General features: G+C 37.3%; 1 protein-coding gene across 13 annotated transcripts in view; it reads left to right on the top strand.

The window, feature by feature from the left end:
* Window positions 1–20,827, top strand: part of Gtdc1 (glycosyltransferase like domain containing 1) — a 409,253-nt gene that overhangs the window by 51,230 nt on the left and 337,196 nt on the right. For 9 of the 13 annotated variants that reach the window (XR_009593840.1, XR_009593839.1, XM_060390113.1 and 6 more), the window contains exon 2: window positions 14,804–14,846. The exons of the other annotated variants lie outside the window; for them this stretch is intronic. Coding sequence is in view for 2 of the 9 variants with exons in the window: in XM_060390110.1 (XP_060246093.1) it covers window positions 14,825–14,846 (22 nt within the window). In the remaining 7 variants the exon portion in view is untranslated. The remainder of the gene's footprint in view (window positions 1–14,803; window positions 14,847–20,827) is intronic. 13 annotated transcript variants of the gene reach the window in all.

Here is a 20,827-nt window from a genome sequence, read left to right as displayed (position 1 = left end):
TAACTAGCCAGGTGTAGTGGCCCAAGCCTGTAATCACAACACTTGGGAGGTGGAGGCCAAACTTGAACATGTAGCTGATTTGAAATTAGCCCCCTCAACAAAATACAAACTGTCAGGCAATTAAACAAAAACCCCAAAGAAGAAAGTAATATGGATACTTAGGTAAACTTGTATATTATAGAGATCTGTGTTTGCGATGTCTAATCATGGTTTTCAACTTGACAAACTTGGAAAGAAGGTACCTCAATAGAATAATTACCTTTATCAGATTGGCCTACAAGCATGTTTGTGGTTCATTTTCTTGATTATTATTTGATGTAGGAGGGCCAAGCCCACTGTGGGCAGTACCATCCTGAGGCAGGTGGGCCTGGCGATATAAGGAAGGTAACTGAATGTCAACTTGTGCAAGCCAAAGGCAGCATTCCTGGATGGATTTTGTTTCAAGCTCCTGCTCTGAGTTCTTGCCTTAGCTTTCTTCCAGAATGGACTAAAATCTATAAGCTAAGTAAATCCTGAAGTTGTCTATCACAGCAAGAGAAACAAAACTAGAACAATGCCATATCTGGATATGCACAAGAATTAAATGAGATTTAGAGGGTATTAGAAAGGAATATAATGCTCTTTTACTTTATAGTAATATATATATGTATATATATATATTACTCACACAAAGGGTTTCATGACTTACCTATTTGTCTTGAGTAATTGAGGCTTCTATAACATACTATCACTTGGGTGCTTATCTAAAAGACACACATTTCTCACAGTTTTGTAGGCTGCAAAGCCCAAAATTAAGATGCTGGACAATCTCTCAGATAACAAAGACCAGATGGGAAGCAAACTTTGGGTTTCTATTATAAAGGCACGAGGACCAAATACTTCCAGAGGTTTCCCTTACAAGTACCACCATTTAGGTGATTAGGTTTCAGAGATGTTTTTGAAGGTACAGATGTTCTATTTATATTGCTCTAATAGTAGAAATAAAATGCCTTATTAAGTTCATGTGAATTGATTGTACTGAAAAGATTAGCTCAGTATTATGGTTAACTTGTATCTCTTGCTCTGTTCTTCACCTCTTTCTCAGTTGCAGAAGAATTAACTTTTATTTTACTAACATGTGGGTCTTTTGGTTGATTCTGAAAACCTACAATCCCCCTTTTCCAGTGGCAGTGTTAAAAATCATAAGAGGCAGGCTGGAGAGATGGCTCAGTGGTTAAGAGCACTGTCTGTTCTTCTAAAGGACCTGGGTTCAGTTCCCAGCACCCACATGGCAACCCACAGCTGTCTGTAACCCCAATTCCAAGGGATCTGACACTAATGCACATAAAATAAAAATTAAATAAATTACTTTATACAGTGTTAACAAGCTGACTAATATAAAAAATAATAAAAAAATGTCAAAAAATGCAGCTCACAACAACAACAAAAAAATCCTAAGAGGCTTTTCTTGAAATAAAGTTTGTCCTTCAGTTATTAAGTGTGTTTGTCTCTTAACTCTGGACTTGATCCTGCTTTAGTGCCAATTGCTTTTTGTTAGGATCATAGAATTTTGATTAAGTACTTGCAGTCTGACTATGGTCTGCCTTTGTACTGGAGTCATGCTCTGAAAGTTGCTGCTGGTGACCACTTTTCTAGGAAAATGTAGAGTTTTTCTGTTTTGTTCTTCTTAGTCTCAATTTCCATGACATAATAACACCACAAGACCTTGGCTTTTCAGTTATACTAGCAATTTCCTTCAGGTTTTTTCTTTGAAGTCTCCTACCCACTCCTTTTTCTGTAAACCTGCCTCTAGACATTTGGAAGGCTTTGTCCTTTTCCTTTGTTAGGCAGCTCATTTATTTTGAATCTTAGAACTTCAGTTTTTACTTTTCTTTAATAGACAAACCATCAATCTTTTTCTAACTCTTACACTGATAGATATTGCTGGCCATTTTCATAGCTTCATTCCATATCTTTGCCTGTAATCCAGGTTCTAGTTGATCTTTGATCTGCTTTTTTTTTTTTTTTTTTTTTGAGAGATGTTTTTCCATCCCCAAAATCTTTAGGTGCTCTTAACTTTTGAATCTGGGTCTTGCTTTAAAGAAGACCACGCTTAACACTTTCATGTTGTTTTATTTATTTTCTTAAATACTGTGTCTTCCCCAGTGTTTTTAATGAACTTGAAACTTTACTTTTTAGATTATCTACATCTATCTATCTATCTATCTATCTATCTATTGAAATGCTTCTTAGAAGTTCTTCTCTGTTCTTTATTTTTTATTTTTTGCTTCCTCAAATTATTTGTGAAATAATTTCAGTTTTAAAAAAATATTTAAAATAATTAGTACAATATATTACTTAAGCAGGAAGACTTGAGTTTATTATCCTACTGTCCAGGTCAGGAAGTAGATTTTGGGAGATGTGACTTGCTAGAAGTGACTTGCTTGGTTAAGGGGAGAATCATAATGAAAGCCAAGCTAAGATGGTTATGAGACTATACTACGCATGTGCCCCAAACAAGAGGATATTGTGTTCCAAAAAACTTGAGCCTTTTTTCTTTTTCTGTAATTCACCTGATATATCTAGGTTCATGTTAATAAGACAAATCACAGAAGTAGATATTACACATCATTACAGTGTTGAAGTCACTTGTGCTTGATACTATTTAATCCTCAAACTACTGTGCTATATCAGTAGTAAGGAACTTTTATAGATAAGAAATTGAAGTGTAGATTCAAACCTGGTGGTTAGCTCTGGTTATTTTGCAACCATATTCTGTCTCTTTATCAAATTTTTATGTTACTCTTCTAAGAACTGACTATGGTTTCTTTTTGTCTTTATTATCTTCTTAGGACCCTCAATACTTTCCACCTAGTTCTCCATAGTGAGCTCCTTGCTTTTGATCTTGTTCTCTTTTCACACAGGCCTTTTCTAGACTTCTTTTCTTGATTTAGGGTGTTTTGCCTTTTATTGAATTATTTTACTTCAGTTTACTTTACTCCCAGCCACCTCTCCATCATTTTCTCATTCCATATTTGTGAGTACTTAAAACATACAGCATGCTTTGATAGGAGCTGTGGCTTTAAGTGATTAAGTAGGCTTGATGGGGGAGGTAAACAGTTTATAGGAGGAGCCAGATGAGATTCCCTACTCTTATTCAGAATACATGTAGAAGGAGGTGTACACAAATAGCTATGGCAGCACTCAGGGTATGACTAATTTTACCTGAATGATTGGAAAAGATAGGACAGAGTAACTGACATTTAAGCTCTAGTCTTAAAGGAGGAGGTGGGGGGAGGTCTACTGATTGAGAAGAGTAGGTGGAGGGCATTCCAGAGAGAACTAATACTGTATCTATGAGAAAATGAGGTCACAAATTACATGCCATACATCGTGGTTATGACCATTAAAGGTGTTTATTAGAAGGCTATGCAAAGTGACATGTGGCTGCCTGTTGATGTTGTGACTGCCCTTATTTTGGTTGAGTCATCCCTGTTCAGTTCTGATGTTTGATTTTATACCTTCAGATACCTGGATATGCTGGAGCTTCTTAGCCCTACTCATGAGTGGACCATGAATGTTTCTAGAAATGATTAGTTAGATATCTGCACCTATATGAATCTTTGTGCTTTCAGTTTATTTCAAATGAGAAATACAACTGTCAAGCAGATGTAAATACTTGATTTGGTAATCAATACATTGCTTTCCTGTAGACAGGCTTCTTAGGAAGAAAACCTAAATGAAGGTCAGGTGACTGGAAGTTACAGTGTCACGTTAATCTAGTATTCTGACCAGTATACCCTTGCTTTTGGCAAGGTACATGGAAGACTATGCAGTCTACAGGGGAGACTAAATAGATCTGTTCACCACAGAAAGAAATCTAAGAAGGATGTTTGTTTCAAGAAATTTCTCAAGAAGTTGACTTAGTTTGAGGGCAGGCTCTCCACCACAGAAAAAGCTTTGTGAATGTTAATTGTGTTCCCTTGAATCCCTGTCTAAACCCTTTACTTCTGCTATTTCTATCCTCTGTTTTCATATGAAATGGATTTTGACTATTCCTTCTTTCCCTTTAAGGCCAGCATCACCCCGTAAGCCATTTTACTCTCTGTACCTACACATACACTCTAAATTAAACAAACAAAGCTGAAAATTTGAAGCTAGGATTTATATGTGAGAGAGAACATGTCATATTTATCTTTTGGGGCCCGGAGTAGTTAAATAGTATAATATTTTCCAGTTCTATCTAACAGTTACCACTTTCTTGAAAATTAGAATATTTCTGGGGATGTTTATTATACGTGGGTAATTTCTATGACTATTTCTTTTGGTAAATTTTTAGGATTGTCTTTAAAAAGTAGCAGCACATGAATTAGAACTGTGTCATTTGATTTAATGTGTCTATAGGGTAAACTATGCAGTAGAATTTCCCAGTTATGCAGAAAGTCCATTAGATTGCTAAATCATATAGAGGGAGGTATCTCAAGGCAATATCATGATGTGAAGATTATGGACCAGAAGTCTGTGAGCTAGACTAGTCTTTTCTGTGAAGAGGAGTTCTGTACTGCTATACTGAGATGCTGATATGTATCTAGTTTTTTACTTTTTAAATAAATGTTAAAATAAGATTTTTTTGGTTTTCAAAACTCTCATATGTACCGCATTAAAAATTATGATGTTTACTAAACAAACCTTTAATTTTTTGCTTATTGTATTTTTATTTGAAGTTGTATATGATTAATGACCTTTATAGTATGTATGTTTTATAATTATTTAGTACAAATTTCCTTTCTTGTGTGATAACACTTCTTTAAGATGTTAAAGACAATTTTAGAATACTAGTTACTGATAGGATAAGTGATCAGTGAGTGACTAAAACAGATGCATCTGTCTATGGAGGCATATACCTTACTGTTCTGAATTATAGACAGGGTTTTAGTGATGCTGTCCTTTTATGTTATTAATATACAGATTTGTGCTACATATATATGTACACACATATATATGCATACAGTAAAAAAGGCTAAAAAGTGAATTCTGCTACAGATGAATGATGATTTTAATTTAGAACTCCATCCTGAACACTTTTTTCTCATTCCATTTCTTATACCCCCGCTTACATAGCACAATTACAGGAGCCACATTCATACATAACTTTTAGATGGATAAATAAGAAAGCAATTTGAAGGATAAGATCAACCTTGGCACTATTTTTATTAAAAAGGAAGTAGTGCAGCTTGATTTTAGCAGAAATAAAATAAAGTAAAATCAAAAGCATTGTAATAAATAGACTTTACCATAAAAATATTAGACAATTTAAGTTATATGAAATATGGAGAATATAAGGAGAGCAAGATTATTATCGTTAAAAACTTAATTAATATATGTTTTCTACTAGGAAAAGTAAGTTTTTCCTTTAACTTTTCCTACTTTTCTTAGTTTGTAATTTTTACTGTTATTTAGTCTTAGTTTTATATTTAATAACCTTCAGTGTTGTTACCAATTTTTTTAAAAAATAATTTATGTATTTGAGCACTCTAATTGTATATGTGCCTTCATGACAAAAGATAACATCAGACAGAAGAGAGCATCAGATCCCATTATAGATGGTTTTGAACTACCATGTGGGTGCTGGGAATTGAAGTCAGGACCTCTGGGAGAGCAACCGGTGCTCTTAACCACGGAGCCATCTCCCCAGCCCGTATTACTCTTTGAATTGTTCCCTAAAAAAACCTCTTATGGGAGACTGTTTCAAGTAGGTATTGACATTTTCTTCAAGAATCAGTTTCTTAGATCAGCCAAGGCACACTGATCATTACATTCTGATTGTAATGAATACTTTGCATTTTAGTTTGTATGCAGTCGTTGAAATATGAGTATTATCCTGTTGGAATTGTCCATTTTCAAATGGTTGGGAGGTTATTTGTGCCTGGATGACAAAACTCCACAATGCCAGGCCATTCTAAAAAAAAAAAGTCACAGCTCTATTGAGGCTTGCTTTGTGCCTAACTCCTAGGCATATATCCAAAATACTCTCAACTATGCACCAAGGACATTTCCTCACCTATGTTTGTTGAAGCTTTATTTGTAATAGCCAGAATCTGGAAACAACTTCGATGTTCCTCAACTAAGGAATGGATACAGAAATTGTGGTATAGGTACACAGTGGAATATTACTTAGCAATTAAAAACAAGGAAATCATGAATTTTGCAGGCAAATGGATGGAACTAGAAAAGATCATCCTGAGTGAGGTAACCCAGAAGTAAAAAGACACACATGGTATATATTCACTTACAAGTAGATATTAGCCATATAATGTAAGAGAGACATGCTAAAATCTATAGTCCAAATAAGCTAAATAACAAGGAGGACCCTAGGGAAAATGCTTAATCCTCGTTCAGAAGGGCAAACGATATAGATAGGGATAGATTTTGGAAGTGGGAGAAGACAGGGAACAGAAGAGCCTTTGAAAGACTCTACTCAGCAGGATAGTGAAGCAGATACTGACACTCATAACCAAACTTTGGGCAGAGTGCTGGAAACCTTATGGAAGAAGAGGGAGATAGAAAGACGTGGAGGGGACATCTCCACAAGGAGACCAACAGAGCCCAAAAATCTGAGCCCACGGGATCCTGCAGAGACCGATACTCTAACCAAGGACCATGCATGGAGAGGATCTAGACCCCCGCTCAGAGGAAACCCATGGGCTGCTCAGTTTCCAAGTGGGTTCCCTGGTAAGGGGAGCAGGGGCTGTCTCTGACATGAACTCAGTGGCAGGTTCTTTGATCACCTCCCCCTGAGCGGGGAGCAGCCTGCCAGGCCACAGAGGAAGACAATGCAAGCCAATCCTGATGAGACCTGATAGGCTAGGGTCAGATAGAAACAGAAGAGGACCTCCCCTGTCACTGGACCAGGGAAGGGGCATAGGGGGAGAGGAAGGAGGGAGGGGGCTACAGCCCGGATACAAAGTATATAAATTGTAATAAATAATAAATAAAGTAAATAAAAAAATAAAAAAAAAAAGGCCTGGCTAAATCCAGTTGTCTATTCTAATGTCTTAGGAAGGATATTCTTTGCTGTTTAGTATCTTTAGGGTGTCCATACTGACACTGTACATGAAGTTCTGTTTTTGGAAGAGCAGGCAGTGAAGAATTTAGTGTCTTTGGGGACTCTGTAGATCATGGGAAAATTCTCCCTCATTTATGCCTTTTAAAATACAGTCTACGTTTTACATTCTCCTCACCTGGAAGTGGCAGTAAAAAGTTGAAGTGTATTAATCAGACCCTATGCAAAGATTTTCCTTCTGCAAAGATTTTCTGTCTGTTCATTCAGGGGAAACATGGTTTTCTGTCTCTACCTTAGAACTAAGTAAGTTTTTGTTTAGACAGTGCACATCTCCATTTCCCATTATTCAATTCTTTATTTACATTAATTTCTTAGCTGACTAAGTTTGATTATCTTTTTCTTCTTTTTGATTGCATTTATATATTAGTGGCTATGTATTTTTTTTTCTGCTTAGATATTTGTATGGTTTTTTGTTTTGTTTTTACAAAGAGCTAATGGGTGTTTTTTTTTTTAATTTTATTATTATTTTTTTTATCAGTTACATTTTATTAACTCTGTATCCCAGCCGTGTCCCAATCGCTCATTCCCTCCCAGTCCCTCCCTCCCTCCCTCCCTCATCTCCACCGTGCCCCTTTCCAAGTCCACTGATAGGGGTAATGGGTGTTTTTTAATCTTAAGTAACTGCTAGATTTTTTTTTTGCACTGTATTTGTAATTCCTCAATGTCCAAAAATTAATAAAGTGATTGGAAAGTTTATCTACCATTTCTTTGGTCTTAGACAAAAATAACTCTCCTTCTTAACTTAAAAAATACAAAACTGTACAAAGTCCCAATTTATTTCTAATATCAGAGATCAGACCTCTACTCTTGCCTGATGCGTCTAAAACAAAAAGGGGGAACTGTAGAGAGCTGCGGAATGCTATGCCTTAAAGATGGAGCTGGTTTCCACCTTCCACCTTCCCGATGGTGAGTGCTCTCTGTCACGAACGACTCCACATTTGGCTAAGGCCGAGGATCTGGCTTGCTTCCATGTATGTGGACCTATCTGCATTGCCCCCGTGGCACGCCTGGGTTGGCTACCCAGAGGCTATTTAAGATGTGGGCTGGCTTTCCCCGGGGTCCGAGGATTGTTCAATGTTCCTGAATAAACTGCATTGAAAAAAAAATACAAAACAACAACAACAACAAAAACCATTGGGGTCATGAGAGCGGTTGAGCTGGCCCTGCCCCTTGCTGGCTGCAACATTTGGGAGAGCAGGCCCTGCAACCTGCCTGGACAGATCAGTGGAGCTGATCTGGCCTCTGCCCATGACAGCATTGGGTGGCCTAGCTGGAGCAGTGCTGGAGAGCTTGCCCTGGTGGTTTAGTTCAGGGAGAACCTGGATGCTGACCAGCTCAGCTACTTACTATCTAGGTCTAGATTGGCACTCTGAGTTAGCCCACCTAAAAATCTGTATAATCTGAGAATGGTTGAGACATGTGAAAGGGCCGGTCCTCCTGATCCAAAGCTGTATGATATCAATGACAGGATAACCAGCAGAATAACCAGGAGGAGTTCTCATGAGGATCGAGTATTGATGGTGTCACAAAGCCAGAGACCTCATCCAATGACTAATTGCAACGATCACTTGCAAGTGAACATGTATGGACAGAGGGATATGCTGTAGGACATACTACATACTACACTGTGACATACTACAGATTCCATGATGAGATGTTTTCTATGTTTTTTGTTTTGTTTGTGTGCTTTTTATTTTGGTAGGATAGGTTGTAAGAGTGAATGAAGTGTATGAGGGGCTTGGGGTGCCTGCTGGGAACTCACATAGAATTAATAAAAAATTTTTGAAAAGGCATTGCAGATTGCTTTGAGATTGTACACAATCTGGTTGGCTGTTTTATAATTATATTTCATCTTACATGGACACATTCTGAATACATTTCCCTACCATGTTTGGATAGTGGACTATTGTATTAAGAAAGTACAACACCAAAGATTTTTTTTTTCCCTGCCTGGATACCTACATTATTTTTACTTTCTCTTAAATCCCATTTCCTCATGGAGCTCCTTTCCCCTCCAGGTCTTTCTATCTCACTCTTCTTCCATAAGATACCCTGTGCTCTGCCCAAAGTTTGACTATGAGTCTCAGCATCTGCTTTGATACCCTGCTGGGTGGAGTCTTTTAGAGGCCTTCTATGGTAGTCTCCTGTCCTGTTCTTTGTCTTCTCCTACTTCCAATATCTATCCCGTTTGCCCTTCTGAATGAGGATTATAAGCCTCTTCCCTAGAGTCTTCCTTGTTATTTAGCTTCTTTAGGTCTGTAGAATTTATTATGTTTATCCTATATTATATGACTGATATCCACTTATAAATGAATATATACCATGTGTGTCTTTCTACATCTGGGTTACGTCACTCAGGATGATCTTTTCTAGTTTTACCCATTTGCCTGCAGATTTCATGATTTCCTTGTATAAGTGAGTAGTATTCCACTATGTACCTGTACCACAATTTCTGTGTTCTTTCCTCGACTGAGGGTCACCTAGGTTGTTTCCAGATTCTGGCTATTACAAATAAAGCTGCTGTGAACATAGTTGAGCAAATGTCCTTGTTGTATGTTGGAACATCTTTTGGGTATATACCAGGAGTGGTATAGCTTGATCTTGAGGTAGCAATATCCTAATTTTCTGAGAAAATACCAGAGACTGTACCCAGCGAGGTATTGAAGCAGATGGAGTTGAGTTCAGTGCTCTAGGCCCATGTGGTAGAGTGAGACAACAGAATTCTCTTGCATATAGTTTTCTGATCTCCACATGTGCATTGAGACAGACATCAAGAGTCAGGCAGACAGATAATGGGGGGTTCAAGTGAATGAATAAATAAGTATGAGTTAGCTGATGAAAAATCTGAGAACATATTTTTATAGGATTATTGTCCTTTTCAAAAGTAGTCATTGACTACTATATTTTTTGTTTATTTATTAAAAATTTGACAGTATAAATTAATTATGATATCTCTCCCTTTTATCCCCCAAACACTTTCATATAACTCATTCCACTCTTTAATTTCACTAATTGTTATTGTATGTTTATATATATATGTATGTATAATATATATTATATATGCATATATATGCAATATATATGGATATGTATGCTCATTCCTAAATATATCCTACTCAGTCTGTATAATATTAAGTGTATGTATGTTTTCAGGGCTCATCATGGGGTACTGGACAACCAAGCGCTGTGCTCTTTCTTGGAGAAGATCACCTGTCAAATGTTCCAAGTTTACTCAGTTGCCCATAGTTCTTTGTAAGGGTGAGGCCTTGTGGCCTCTAAGAAGCTTTTGCTAGACTGTTTTTATAATTTCCTAATTTGGGAGCAGTCTTCAGAAGCCCAGCCTGTGATGATTAAGTTGGAGTTATTTCTCAATAAGCCCTTTGAAAGTTGAAAGTTCATCCAGTACACCTAATCTGCTGACCTAGCTGAACAGTAGGGTTTCTTAAACTTTTCCTACTTGAGACCCCTTCCCCCATAAAACTTTTCTGTGTACCTGGCACGGGGGTTGCTGAATATTTTTATTTTATGATCATCAGTGCTGAGTTGCTGCTTCACATTTTTGTGTAGTACAAATGGCAGAGACATGTTTTCAGACCTTTTCGGGAAATCATTGGAAATACTGTCCTAATGCCAATCCAGTTTGTTTATAAAACTGAAGTCAGCCTCTCAGGCAATCATTTTAAAATTGAACATCCCAACAATACCATCCAAAAATATACCTCTTTAATACTTAAACATGTGAAGGTATGACAAGAAAATAAAAAAACAAAATCATTGTTTTTCATAAACCATTGTGTTTCTATAAGAGCAACACTGTATGATCAGTAAAAGAAGTCCAGTTCCTAACATTCAATAGCCTCGATTTTGATTCCAGCAGTGGTATTGAGTGGCTTGATGGCATGTGCAGTGCAGAGGTATATATTAGGTGTTCTGAAGCAAGGCTCTAGTAGATTTGTATGGTGCAGCATGGGCAAGCACTGCTGGGAAGTCTCAGATTCATTACACATTTGAATTTGAATTACTTTTATGTTATTGCATGTTCTGAAATCTTTTACTATTACCACATTTCTTGTGACTCTCACGTTTGCACAATCTCATACTGATTTGTCACCCAAAATTGAAGCTGTAGAATGTGATTGTTTCTTCTTGTGATTGCCTACACTACTCCTCCTCCTGTTCTGATTCCCCACCTTTCTTTCTTTTTTGATTAAGGATTTTGTATAGCTTCAGATAGCCTTCAACTCCATCTGTAGCTGAGGCTGGTCTTGAACTTTTGATCCTCCTGCTTTAATTATCAAGTGTTGAGGTTATAGGTGAGATTGTATCACCACACAGATTTTGTGATGGTGAAACTTCATTGTCAACTTGATAGAATTTAAGATTACCTGGACATTTCTGTGAGGAATGACCAAGACGTATCCTAAATCTGAGTGGTAGCATTCAGTGGATTGCACTCCTGGATTTTATTAAAAGGAGGTAGAGCTGAATGAACACCTTCATCTTGTTGTGGGTGCTGTTCAATAAGCTGCCTCATGTCTTGCCACCATGATGCTCACCATTATGGACTATTTCCATGGAACTGTGAGCTGCAGTAGATCCTTATTTAACTTGTATTTTGTTTTGTTTTGAACTACTTTTATTTTTATTTCTTTATATTAATTATAGTTTATTCATTCTGTGTCCCAGCTGTAGCCCCCTCCCTTATTGCCTCCCAATCCCACCCTCCTTCCTCCCTCCTCTCCTCTCATTCCCCTCCCCAAGTCCACTGATAGGGGAGGTCCTCCTCCCCTTCCATCTGCCACTAGCTTATCAGGTCTCATCATGACTGGCTGCATTGTCTTCCTCTGTGGCCTGGTAAGGCTGGTACCCTCTGGTGGGGGGAGGTCAAAGAGCCCACCACTGAGTTTATGTCAGAGACTGTCCCTGTTCCTGTTACTAGGGACCACACTTGGAGACTGAGCTGCCATGGGCTACAACTGACCACGAGTTTTAGGTTATCTCCACGAATGGTCCTTGGTTGGAGCATCAGTCTCAGAAAAGACCCCTGTCCCCAGATATTTTGGTTCTGTTGCTCTCCTTGTGGAGCTCTTATCCTTTCCAGGTCTTACTATCTCCTCCTTCTTTCATATGGTTCCCTGCACTCTGCCCAAAGTTTGGTTATGAGTCTCAGCATCTGCTTTGATATACTGCTGGGTTGAGTCTTTCAGAGGCCCTCTGTGGTAGGCTCCTGTCCTGTTTCTTGTTTTCTCTTTCTTCCAGTGTCCATCCCATTTGTCTTTCTGAGTGAGGATTAATCATCTTACCCAGGGTCCTCCGTGTTTAGCTTCTTTAGGTGTACAGATTTTAGTATGTTTATCCTATATTATAGGTCTAGTATCCACTTACAAGTGAGTATATACTGTGTATGTCTTTCTGCTTCTGATATACCTCACTCAGGATGATCTTTCCTAGATCCTACCATCTGCTTGTAAATTTCATGATTTCCTTATTTTAATTGCTGAGTAGTATTCCATTGTGTACCACAATTTCTGTATCCATTCCTCAATTGAGGCGCATCTGGGTTGTTTCCAGGTTCTGTCTATTATGAAAAAAGCTGCTATGAACATGGTTGAACAAATGTACTTTTTGTATAGTTGATCATATTTTGGGTATATGCCTGCAAGTGTTATAGCTGGATCTTGAGGAAGCGCTATTCCTAATTGTCTGAGAAAGTGCCAGATTGATTTCCAAAGTGGTTGTACAAGTTTACATTCCCACCAGCAGTGGAGGAGGGTTCCCCTTTCTCCACAACCTCTTCAGCATGTGTTGTCACTTGAGATTTTGATGTTAGCAATTCTGATGGGTGTAAGGTGAAATCTCAGGATCGTTTTGATTTACATCTCCCTGATGACTAAAGGACGTTGAACATTTCTTTAAGTGTTTCTCTGCCATTCGATATTCCTCTATTGAGAATTCTCGGTTTAGCTCTGTATTCCATTTTTTTAGCTGGATTACTTGATTTGTTGCTTATTAACATATTGAGTTCTTTATATATTCTGGGCATTAGCCCTCTGTCAGATATAGGGTTGGTGAAGATCTTTGCCCAGTCTGTAGGATGTCATTTTGTTCTGAATTTTTTTTTTGTTTTCAAAGTCATTTTTTACCTAAAAATTTAGTTAACTAGAGAAGTATAAAGAGAAATAGGAAAATTGTAGTCATCATTAATATTTTAATGTGTATTTTGGTTTTGATTCCAGCTATTTTTTTAATTTATTTTTTTATATTTTTTATTATTATTATTGTTAATTACACTTTATTCATTTTGTATCCCCCCATAAGCCCCTCTCTCCTCCTCTCCTGATCCCACCCTTCCTCCCCTTTCTGCATGCATGCCCCTCCCCAAGTCCACTGATAGGGGAGGTCCTCCTCTCCTTCTTTCTGATCTTGGACTATCAGTTCTCATCAGAAGTGGCTGCATTGTCATCTTCTGTGGCCTGGTAAGGCTGCTTCCCCCTCAGGGGGAGGTGATCAAAGAGCAGGCCAATCAGATTATGTCAGAGGCAGTCCATCATCCCATTACTATGTAACCCGCTTGGACACTGAACTGCCATGGGCTACATCTGTTGCAGGGGTTCTAGGTTAGCTCTATGAATAGTCCTTGGTTGGAGTATGAGTCTCTGTGAAGTTCCCTGTGTTCAAATTTTCTTGTTCTGTTGCTCTCCTTGTGGAGTTCTTGTCCTCTCCAGCTCTTGGTATTTCTCACTTCTTACGTAAAATTCCATTCACTCTGCCCGACAGTTGGCCATCAGGATCAGCATCTGCTTTGATAGTCTGCAGGGCAGAGGCTTTCAGAGGCCCTCTGTGGCAGGTTCCTAGGTTGTTTCCTGTTTTCTTCTTCTGGCTTTCAGAGGCCCTCTGTAGCAGGTTCCTAGGTTGTTTCCTATTTTCTTCTTCTTCTGATGTCCATCCTCTTTGCCTTTCAGGTAGGGATTGAACATTTTAGTTAGGGTCCTCTCTTTTGTTTAGTTTGTTTAGATGTACCGATTTTAGTGGGTTTATCCTATGTTGTATGTTTATATGAGTGAGTATATACCGTGTGTGTCTTTTTGCTTCTGGGACAACTCACTCAGGATGATCCTTTCCAGGTCCCACCATTTACCTGCAAATTTCATGATTTTCTTATTTTTCATTGCTGAGTAATACTCCATTGTATAGATGTACCACAATTTCTGCATCCATTCTTCAGTTGAGGGGCATCTGGGCTGTTTCCAGCTTCTGGCTATTACAAACAAAGCTGCCACAAAAATGGTTGAGCAAATGTCCTTTTCGTGTACTTGAGCCTCTTTTGGATATATGCCTAAGAGTGGTATGGTGACTCCAGCTATTTTTAACTATAAACTTTCAGTATTATAATTATAGGCATTTCTTTGCATCATTAAATTATTTGTTCATCATAATTTTAAATGATTATATAATTGTAATAATCATAGAAATATGATAATTCATTAATAAGTGCTATGTAGTTTTTTCTGCTTTTTTACTGTTATGAAAAACATTGACAACATTCTCATGAACATGCCTGATTTGTTTAATTCTTATTTGTAAAAGTAATATGCTCACCAAGTAATTCACTCAGCTATTATAAAATTCTAATAATTATAACAGACCAATTAGAAAATACCATGGTTTCTTACTCACCCTTCTTTTTCTGTTTCTTTGTAGGTTATCTTTTGAAGCCCCCTTATGTCTGTTTCTTCTGGCCCAGGTGTGTGTGTATCTGTGTGTATTTAACTTGTATATGCACATATTTTTCTCAGGTTTTTGTTGTTTTGTTTATTTTATCTTATGTTTGGGTATTTTGTCTATACAGTGCACCATGTGCATGCTTGGTGCCAAAAGAGAGCAGGAGAGGGTATCACATCCCCTACAACTGGAATTACTAAGGACTTTGAACTGTCATGTGGGTGTTGGAAATTGAATCTGTGTCCTCTGTAACAGCAGCCAGTGCTCTTAGCCACTGAGTCATCTCTCCTACTCCTTGTTTTGGCTTTTATGAAATTGTATAAGTCATGCTTGATATTTGATTTTTATGGATAAACAAGTAGTTTAAAATACTATTTAGTTTTTGTGTTTAAAGATTAGCAGTATTTTCTTTTGTGAAAAATTTGTGATTTGAGACATTAGTATCATTAGTATATCCAAATGCCCTAATATTTCATGTATATGACTGATAGGGTCAGTTTTATGTTAGGTTTGCATTTTTTCCTGTCTTAATTCTGTTCTATAACAAACCATGTTAAGTCTTCCCAGCTGCAGTTTTTCTTAGTGGTAACTTTAAGAAGTAGTTACATGTGCAAGTCTTACCCTTCTACCCAACATACATTCTGATAGTCTGTCAGATGTTTAGCAGGGCTTCAGCAAGTTGGTGTCATAAATGCTTTTAAGAATCAGCATCTGAGGCTGAGTACTGCAGAGATACCTGTAGAGATCAGCACACCTGCCCTCAAGCAAAAGACAATAATTAGTTGCTCATATTCCCCACAAACTTCCCCAGTATTGTTGCACATAAAATGCACAGATCAGATCACAGCAATGCTGTCATGGGCTCTCTGCTTTTGGAATTGTTTATACCCACTTAATATTTAATGTTCCTATAAGACATTTTGATCGGGACCTCAAGCCCAAAGGGATTTGCATGCTTGATCAAGCTTATGATGATTTAAATATAGAAATGAAGAGAAACCTTTGTATTACTTTGACTCTTAACATTTGGGACAGTGCTAGTGGAAAACATTAACAAGGTACTCGAGGCAAAGATGTGTTTGATCAACCTTCACAGTGTTTTGTTTCTTGACAGCAGGTATAGCTTCAGGAAATCTAAACAAACCCTTTAAGGCTTTTAGACCCAAGTACTTGTGAATGTCTAGATATCATGGTATGCGTATTTTAAAACATTATTTTAGACCTGCAACTTGTATTTCAATTCAACCATCATTGACTACCAACATTGTAGTTCTTCCACACTGTCACATGTAATTTCATATTTTTGTTTGTTTGTTTGTTCGTGTGTTTTTTATTTTGGTGGGGGAGGTTGCAATAATGAATTGAGGATCTGAGGAGTCAGGGAGATGAGTAGGACTTCGGTACATGATAGGAACTCACAGAGAATTAATAAAAAGTTTATGAAAAAAACTTTGTCAATGGCCTTGAGATTGTACATAATCTGGCTGTCTGATTTATAATTATATTTCATCTTTTGTGGATGCATTCTGAATACATTCTCCTACCATGTCTGGATAGTGGTTGACTACTGCATTAGGAAAGTATAACATCAAAAAAATTTTTTTTTTTTTTTTAAATTTCTGCCTGGATACCTACATTTTTTTTACTTTCTCTTAAGTCTTATATCCTTAACATGTTTTAGTCTTAATTATTTTTAGTTTTGGTTTTATAGAAGATAGTCATTTAAAAGTATTCCCATTCAAAGAAAATATTTTCTTCTGTATGTTCTCATCTTTGTTTTTTTTTTTTTTTTTTGTTTTGTTTTGGTCTATGGGCTTTTTATGCCCATTAGCCTGGAATATGTTTTTATGACCCTTTATCCAGAAGGAATGTTTCTCCATGATGTTAAGATACAGCAGAAGTATGAATCCTGTTTTCAAATCCATTCTGTTAAGTATGTATGTATGTATTTATGTGTGGGCTGGGGAGAGAATTGAGACCATTTATAGTGAGAATTATCAATGACCAATGATTACTGATTCCTGTTGTCATTTTGTTGTTTTTGTTGGTGTATGTGTGTGTTTCCCTTCTTTGTGGTCTGGGATTATTTACTGTTTTGTTAGATTAATCTATTTAAATGGAAGTTTACCTTCTAGCACTTTCTGTAGGGCTGGATTTGTAGATAGATACTACTTAAAATTGGTTTTATCATGAAATGTTTTATTTTGTCCATCTATGGTTATGGAAAGTTTTGCTGGGTATAGTAGTCTGCACTGGCATTTGTGATCTCTTAGAGTCTGCAGCACATTGGTTCAGAATCTTCTGGCTTTTAGAGTCTCCACCGATAATTCAGGGCTGCCTTTATATGTTACCTTATCTTTCCTCCTTCTAGGTTTTAGTATTCTTTCTTTGTTCTATGTATTTGGGCATTTGATTATTATGTGCTGAGAGTACTTTTTATTCTGGTCCAGTCTATTTGATGTTTTATATGTTTCTTATATATTTATGGGTATTTCTTCCTTTATGAAAAATTTCTTCTATAATTTTGTTGAAAATATTTTCTTGGCTTTTGAGCTGTTTTTTTTTTCCCCCTCCTTTGTCTATTCCTATTTTAATGAGATTTGGTCTTTTCATAATATTTTAGATTTCCTGGATGTTTTGTGCCAGGAAGTTTTAAATTTAACATTTTCTTTGACCAATGTATCCATTTCTTTTAGTATATCTTCAGTGTCTGAAATTCTCTCTTACATCTCGTGTTATTTTGTTGAGGAAGCTTGCCTCTGTAGTTCCTGTTTGAGTTTCTAAATTTTTCATTTTCAAATTTCCCTCACTTTGTGTCATTATTAGTGCTTCTATTTCTATTTTCAGGTCTTAAACTCCTCTGTTAATTTCTTTCCACTGTTTGTATTTTCATAAAATTTCAAAAAGGGATTTATTTATTTCCTTTTTAAGGACTTTTATTATGCTTATAAGGCTCTTTTAAGGTCTTATTTTTGTGTGCTTCAGATATGTTGAAGTATTGAAGGACAGCTGTGGTAGGGTTCCTAGGCCCTAATAGAGACTTATTGTCCTGGTTGTTCTAGATTGTGTTTTTCTTCTGGTGTCTGGGTATATGGGATTGGGAATATTGTAATTTTGATATCTGATCTTGTCTTTTCCTGGGTGGGTGTTTTGTTCCTTGATGTCTGTTTCCTGTCTGGTTCTTAGGAGTGTGGTGCCTGGTAGGAAAAAAAATCTTCTGAGTTCCTCAGAGGTGTGGACACTGGGGCTCTAAGTAAAATGTGTGTATTGGTCAGTGTTCTGTTGCTATGAGGAAACATCATAATAGTGATAACTCTTATGAAGGAAAACATTTAATTTGAGCTGGCTTACAGTTCAGAGGTTTAGTCCATTATCATCATGGTGGAAAGCATGTTAGCATGCAGGTAGACATAGTTCTGCAGAGTAGGTGAGAGTTCTACATCGACATCTGTAGACAGCAGGGAGAGACACTGGTCCTGACTAGAGCATTTGAAACCTCCCAAAGCCCACCCTTAGTAACACACTTCCTCCAACAAGGCCACACCTACCCCAGCAATGCCACATCTTCTAATGCAAATTCCTAGGCATTCAAAGATATGAGACAATGGGGGCCATTCTCATCCAACCCATCACAAAATGTTTCTGGTTACTGGGAACTGACATATAGGAAAGGGCATGGCTCCGTGGTGGGGGCTGAGGCAGGTTTACTGGAGGGGTGAATCAGGATGTTTCACCAGAATCTGCTTAGTTAGCCAATGGTCTTGGAGTCATGGATGAGACCAGGGGATTGGATATGGAGGAATGAAAGGAGAAATGAAGATCTGCAATTAGTGTGCTTGCTTCCCTGAGCAGAGTGGCGTGTGGGTTTCTAGGAGTGCCTGCTGGAGTTGGGGCCTAGGATAAAGCAATGTGTAGGAGCCAGGTGGGGAAGAGGGGAAGATCTGTTTAGTCCACTGGAGATGGGGACAGGGGAAAAGGAGATGTTAGCAGGTGTCTGCTGCAGAGTTGGGGATGAGACTGGGAGTTGAACTTGGTGTTAACTGAGGGAGAAGTGAAGATCTGGTGTTATCCTACCATTTTGCCAGCCAGAGTCTCATGTCTCATTACTGGTTTTTTTTTTTTTTTTACATTTATTTAATTTGTGAAGTTTCTATTATTCCTAACATTATAGCAAATTACTTTCACATATTTTAGAAGAAAATAACCTTGGTGCCTTATCATTACAGAATTGTTTGTTAGATTAATATGCTTCTTAAATTGCCATTATGGAATTGTCAGATCATAGTGGAACTGTTGAATGTTGTATAACATTTGGGTTGTCATGGACAAGGCTAGAAACCTTAAATACTATTGGACTTAGTTATCCTATTGACCCTTAAAAATTTGCCTCATTAATACATCAGTAGAATCTTCTAATGGATTTCTGAATGAAGTTATTCATTAGCACTTTGGAAAAGAATGCATGAATGATATAAATGTTGAAGTGCTTACATCTAGGTTTTTGGTGCTTGACCTTACTCATGTCAGTCATTTTGGAGCTGATGATTATGATGCTGACATAGACAGAACACCTTTGTGTGCTATATGAAGAACATCTTGTCTAGTTTATATCTCAATGACTTTCAGGAAGCTCATAAAAATCATTCTTAGAAATTATCTGAGTATAATGTTCTTTAGAAACCCTGTTACCTTACTGCTAGAACAAAACATTGGAAAATGTATTTCATTCGTAAATCATTCCATATGCTCCTTGTCAGTATCTTATTTGCCTGCCTATCTCTATTTGTCTCTGTCTGTCTGTCTGTCTTTCTGTCTGTCTATTTTTAGTCTTGCTGTCTAGTTTAATGCATTCTGTCAATGTTGGCTGGGTAATGACTAGTTGAGAAAATATTGTGTGAGGAATACACATAGCGTATGGTAGTAGTAACAGGAATAGTAACAGAAATGATTTTTTTCTAGCTTATTTTCAGTGAAATCTGAGTTGATTTTTTTTCTTTCTAGAATAGCTCCTATGTTTTTTCTTTTTTAAATTTTACTTTGGACCATCGAAAATATGGGCAAGAAATATTCCTTATTTTGCTTCATTAAGGTATATACATTTTTATGTTATTTATTTAAGTTATTGCAGACAGGGTTTATTTGTGTAGGACTGGCCATCCTTGAACTAGCTTTGTAGATCAAGCTGGCCTCAAATGCTAGGTGGAGTGGTGTTGGCTTACACCTTTAATCCCAGCACTCAAGAGGCAGAGGTAGGCAGCTCTCTGTGAGTTCTACTGTGTTTATTTATTGTTTAATTACATGTGTATCTGAAGGTAGTGCAGACAGCATCAAGGTATGCATGTGGAGGTCAGAAGCCCTTATAGTAGGGTCTGTTGTTTCTACTCTCATGTTACTCACTCCAGGCTTAACTGGTCTGAGACCGTCTGGGAAATATATTTGAATCTGTGAGCACCATCTTGTTTTGGGGGTGTTGGCATTGTTGATGTGGGCTAGGACACTTGGCTTCTGTGTGGGTTCCAGAAATTAATTCAGATTCTTAGGGGAGAGCCTCCTCTGGGCACCACTTTCTATGGTTCTTTCCCTATCTGTCCAGCTTGTACCGTGTGTAGAAGAGATTTCTCTTCTGAGTTTGGGGCAGATGGAATTATTGCATAACAAGGTGACCTGGAGTTTCATCATGAGCTCTTGACCTCTATTATGTATCCTTTAAAAGCATGTCTCTTCCTTACTGACTTGTAACTTCACCATTATCATTATTTTCCACAGTCCCCTTTCATCATCCTTTTATCTTAATCCTGTTGTTTCCTGGTACATGATAAAATTCAAGATATTTCTTGATCATACTACACCATTTTGTACAGTAAAATAATTGAACATACCAGAAAAAGCTCTGGTTTTATATCACAGAGAAAAGGTTTTTTTTCTTTAAAGAAATAAAGACATATGAAAAATAGATGAGAGAAAAGAGAGGATGGGAAAGATGGAGAGGAAGAAAGGAAAAAT

This window comes from Meriones unguiculatus, chromosome 8 (assembly GCF_030254825.1).
Source record: "Meriones unguiculatus strain TT.TT164.6M chromosome 8, Bangor_MerUng_6.1, whole genome shotgun sequence".
In the NCBI taxonomy this organism is placed as follows: Eukaryota; Metazoa; Chordata; class Mammalia; order Rodentia; family Muridae; genus Meriones; species Meriones unguiculatus.
This window is presented reverse-complemented; position numbering and strand designations above follow the sequence as displayed.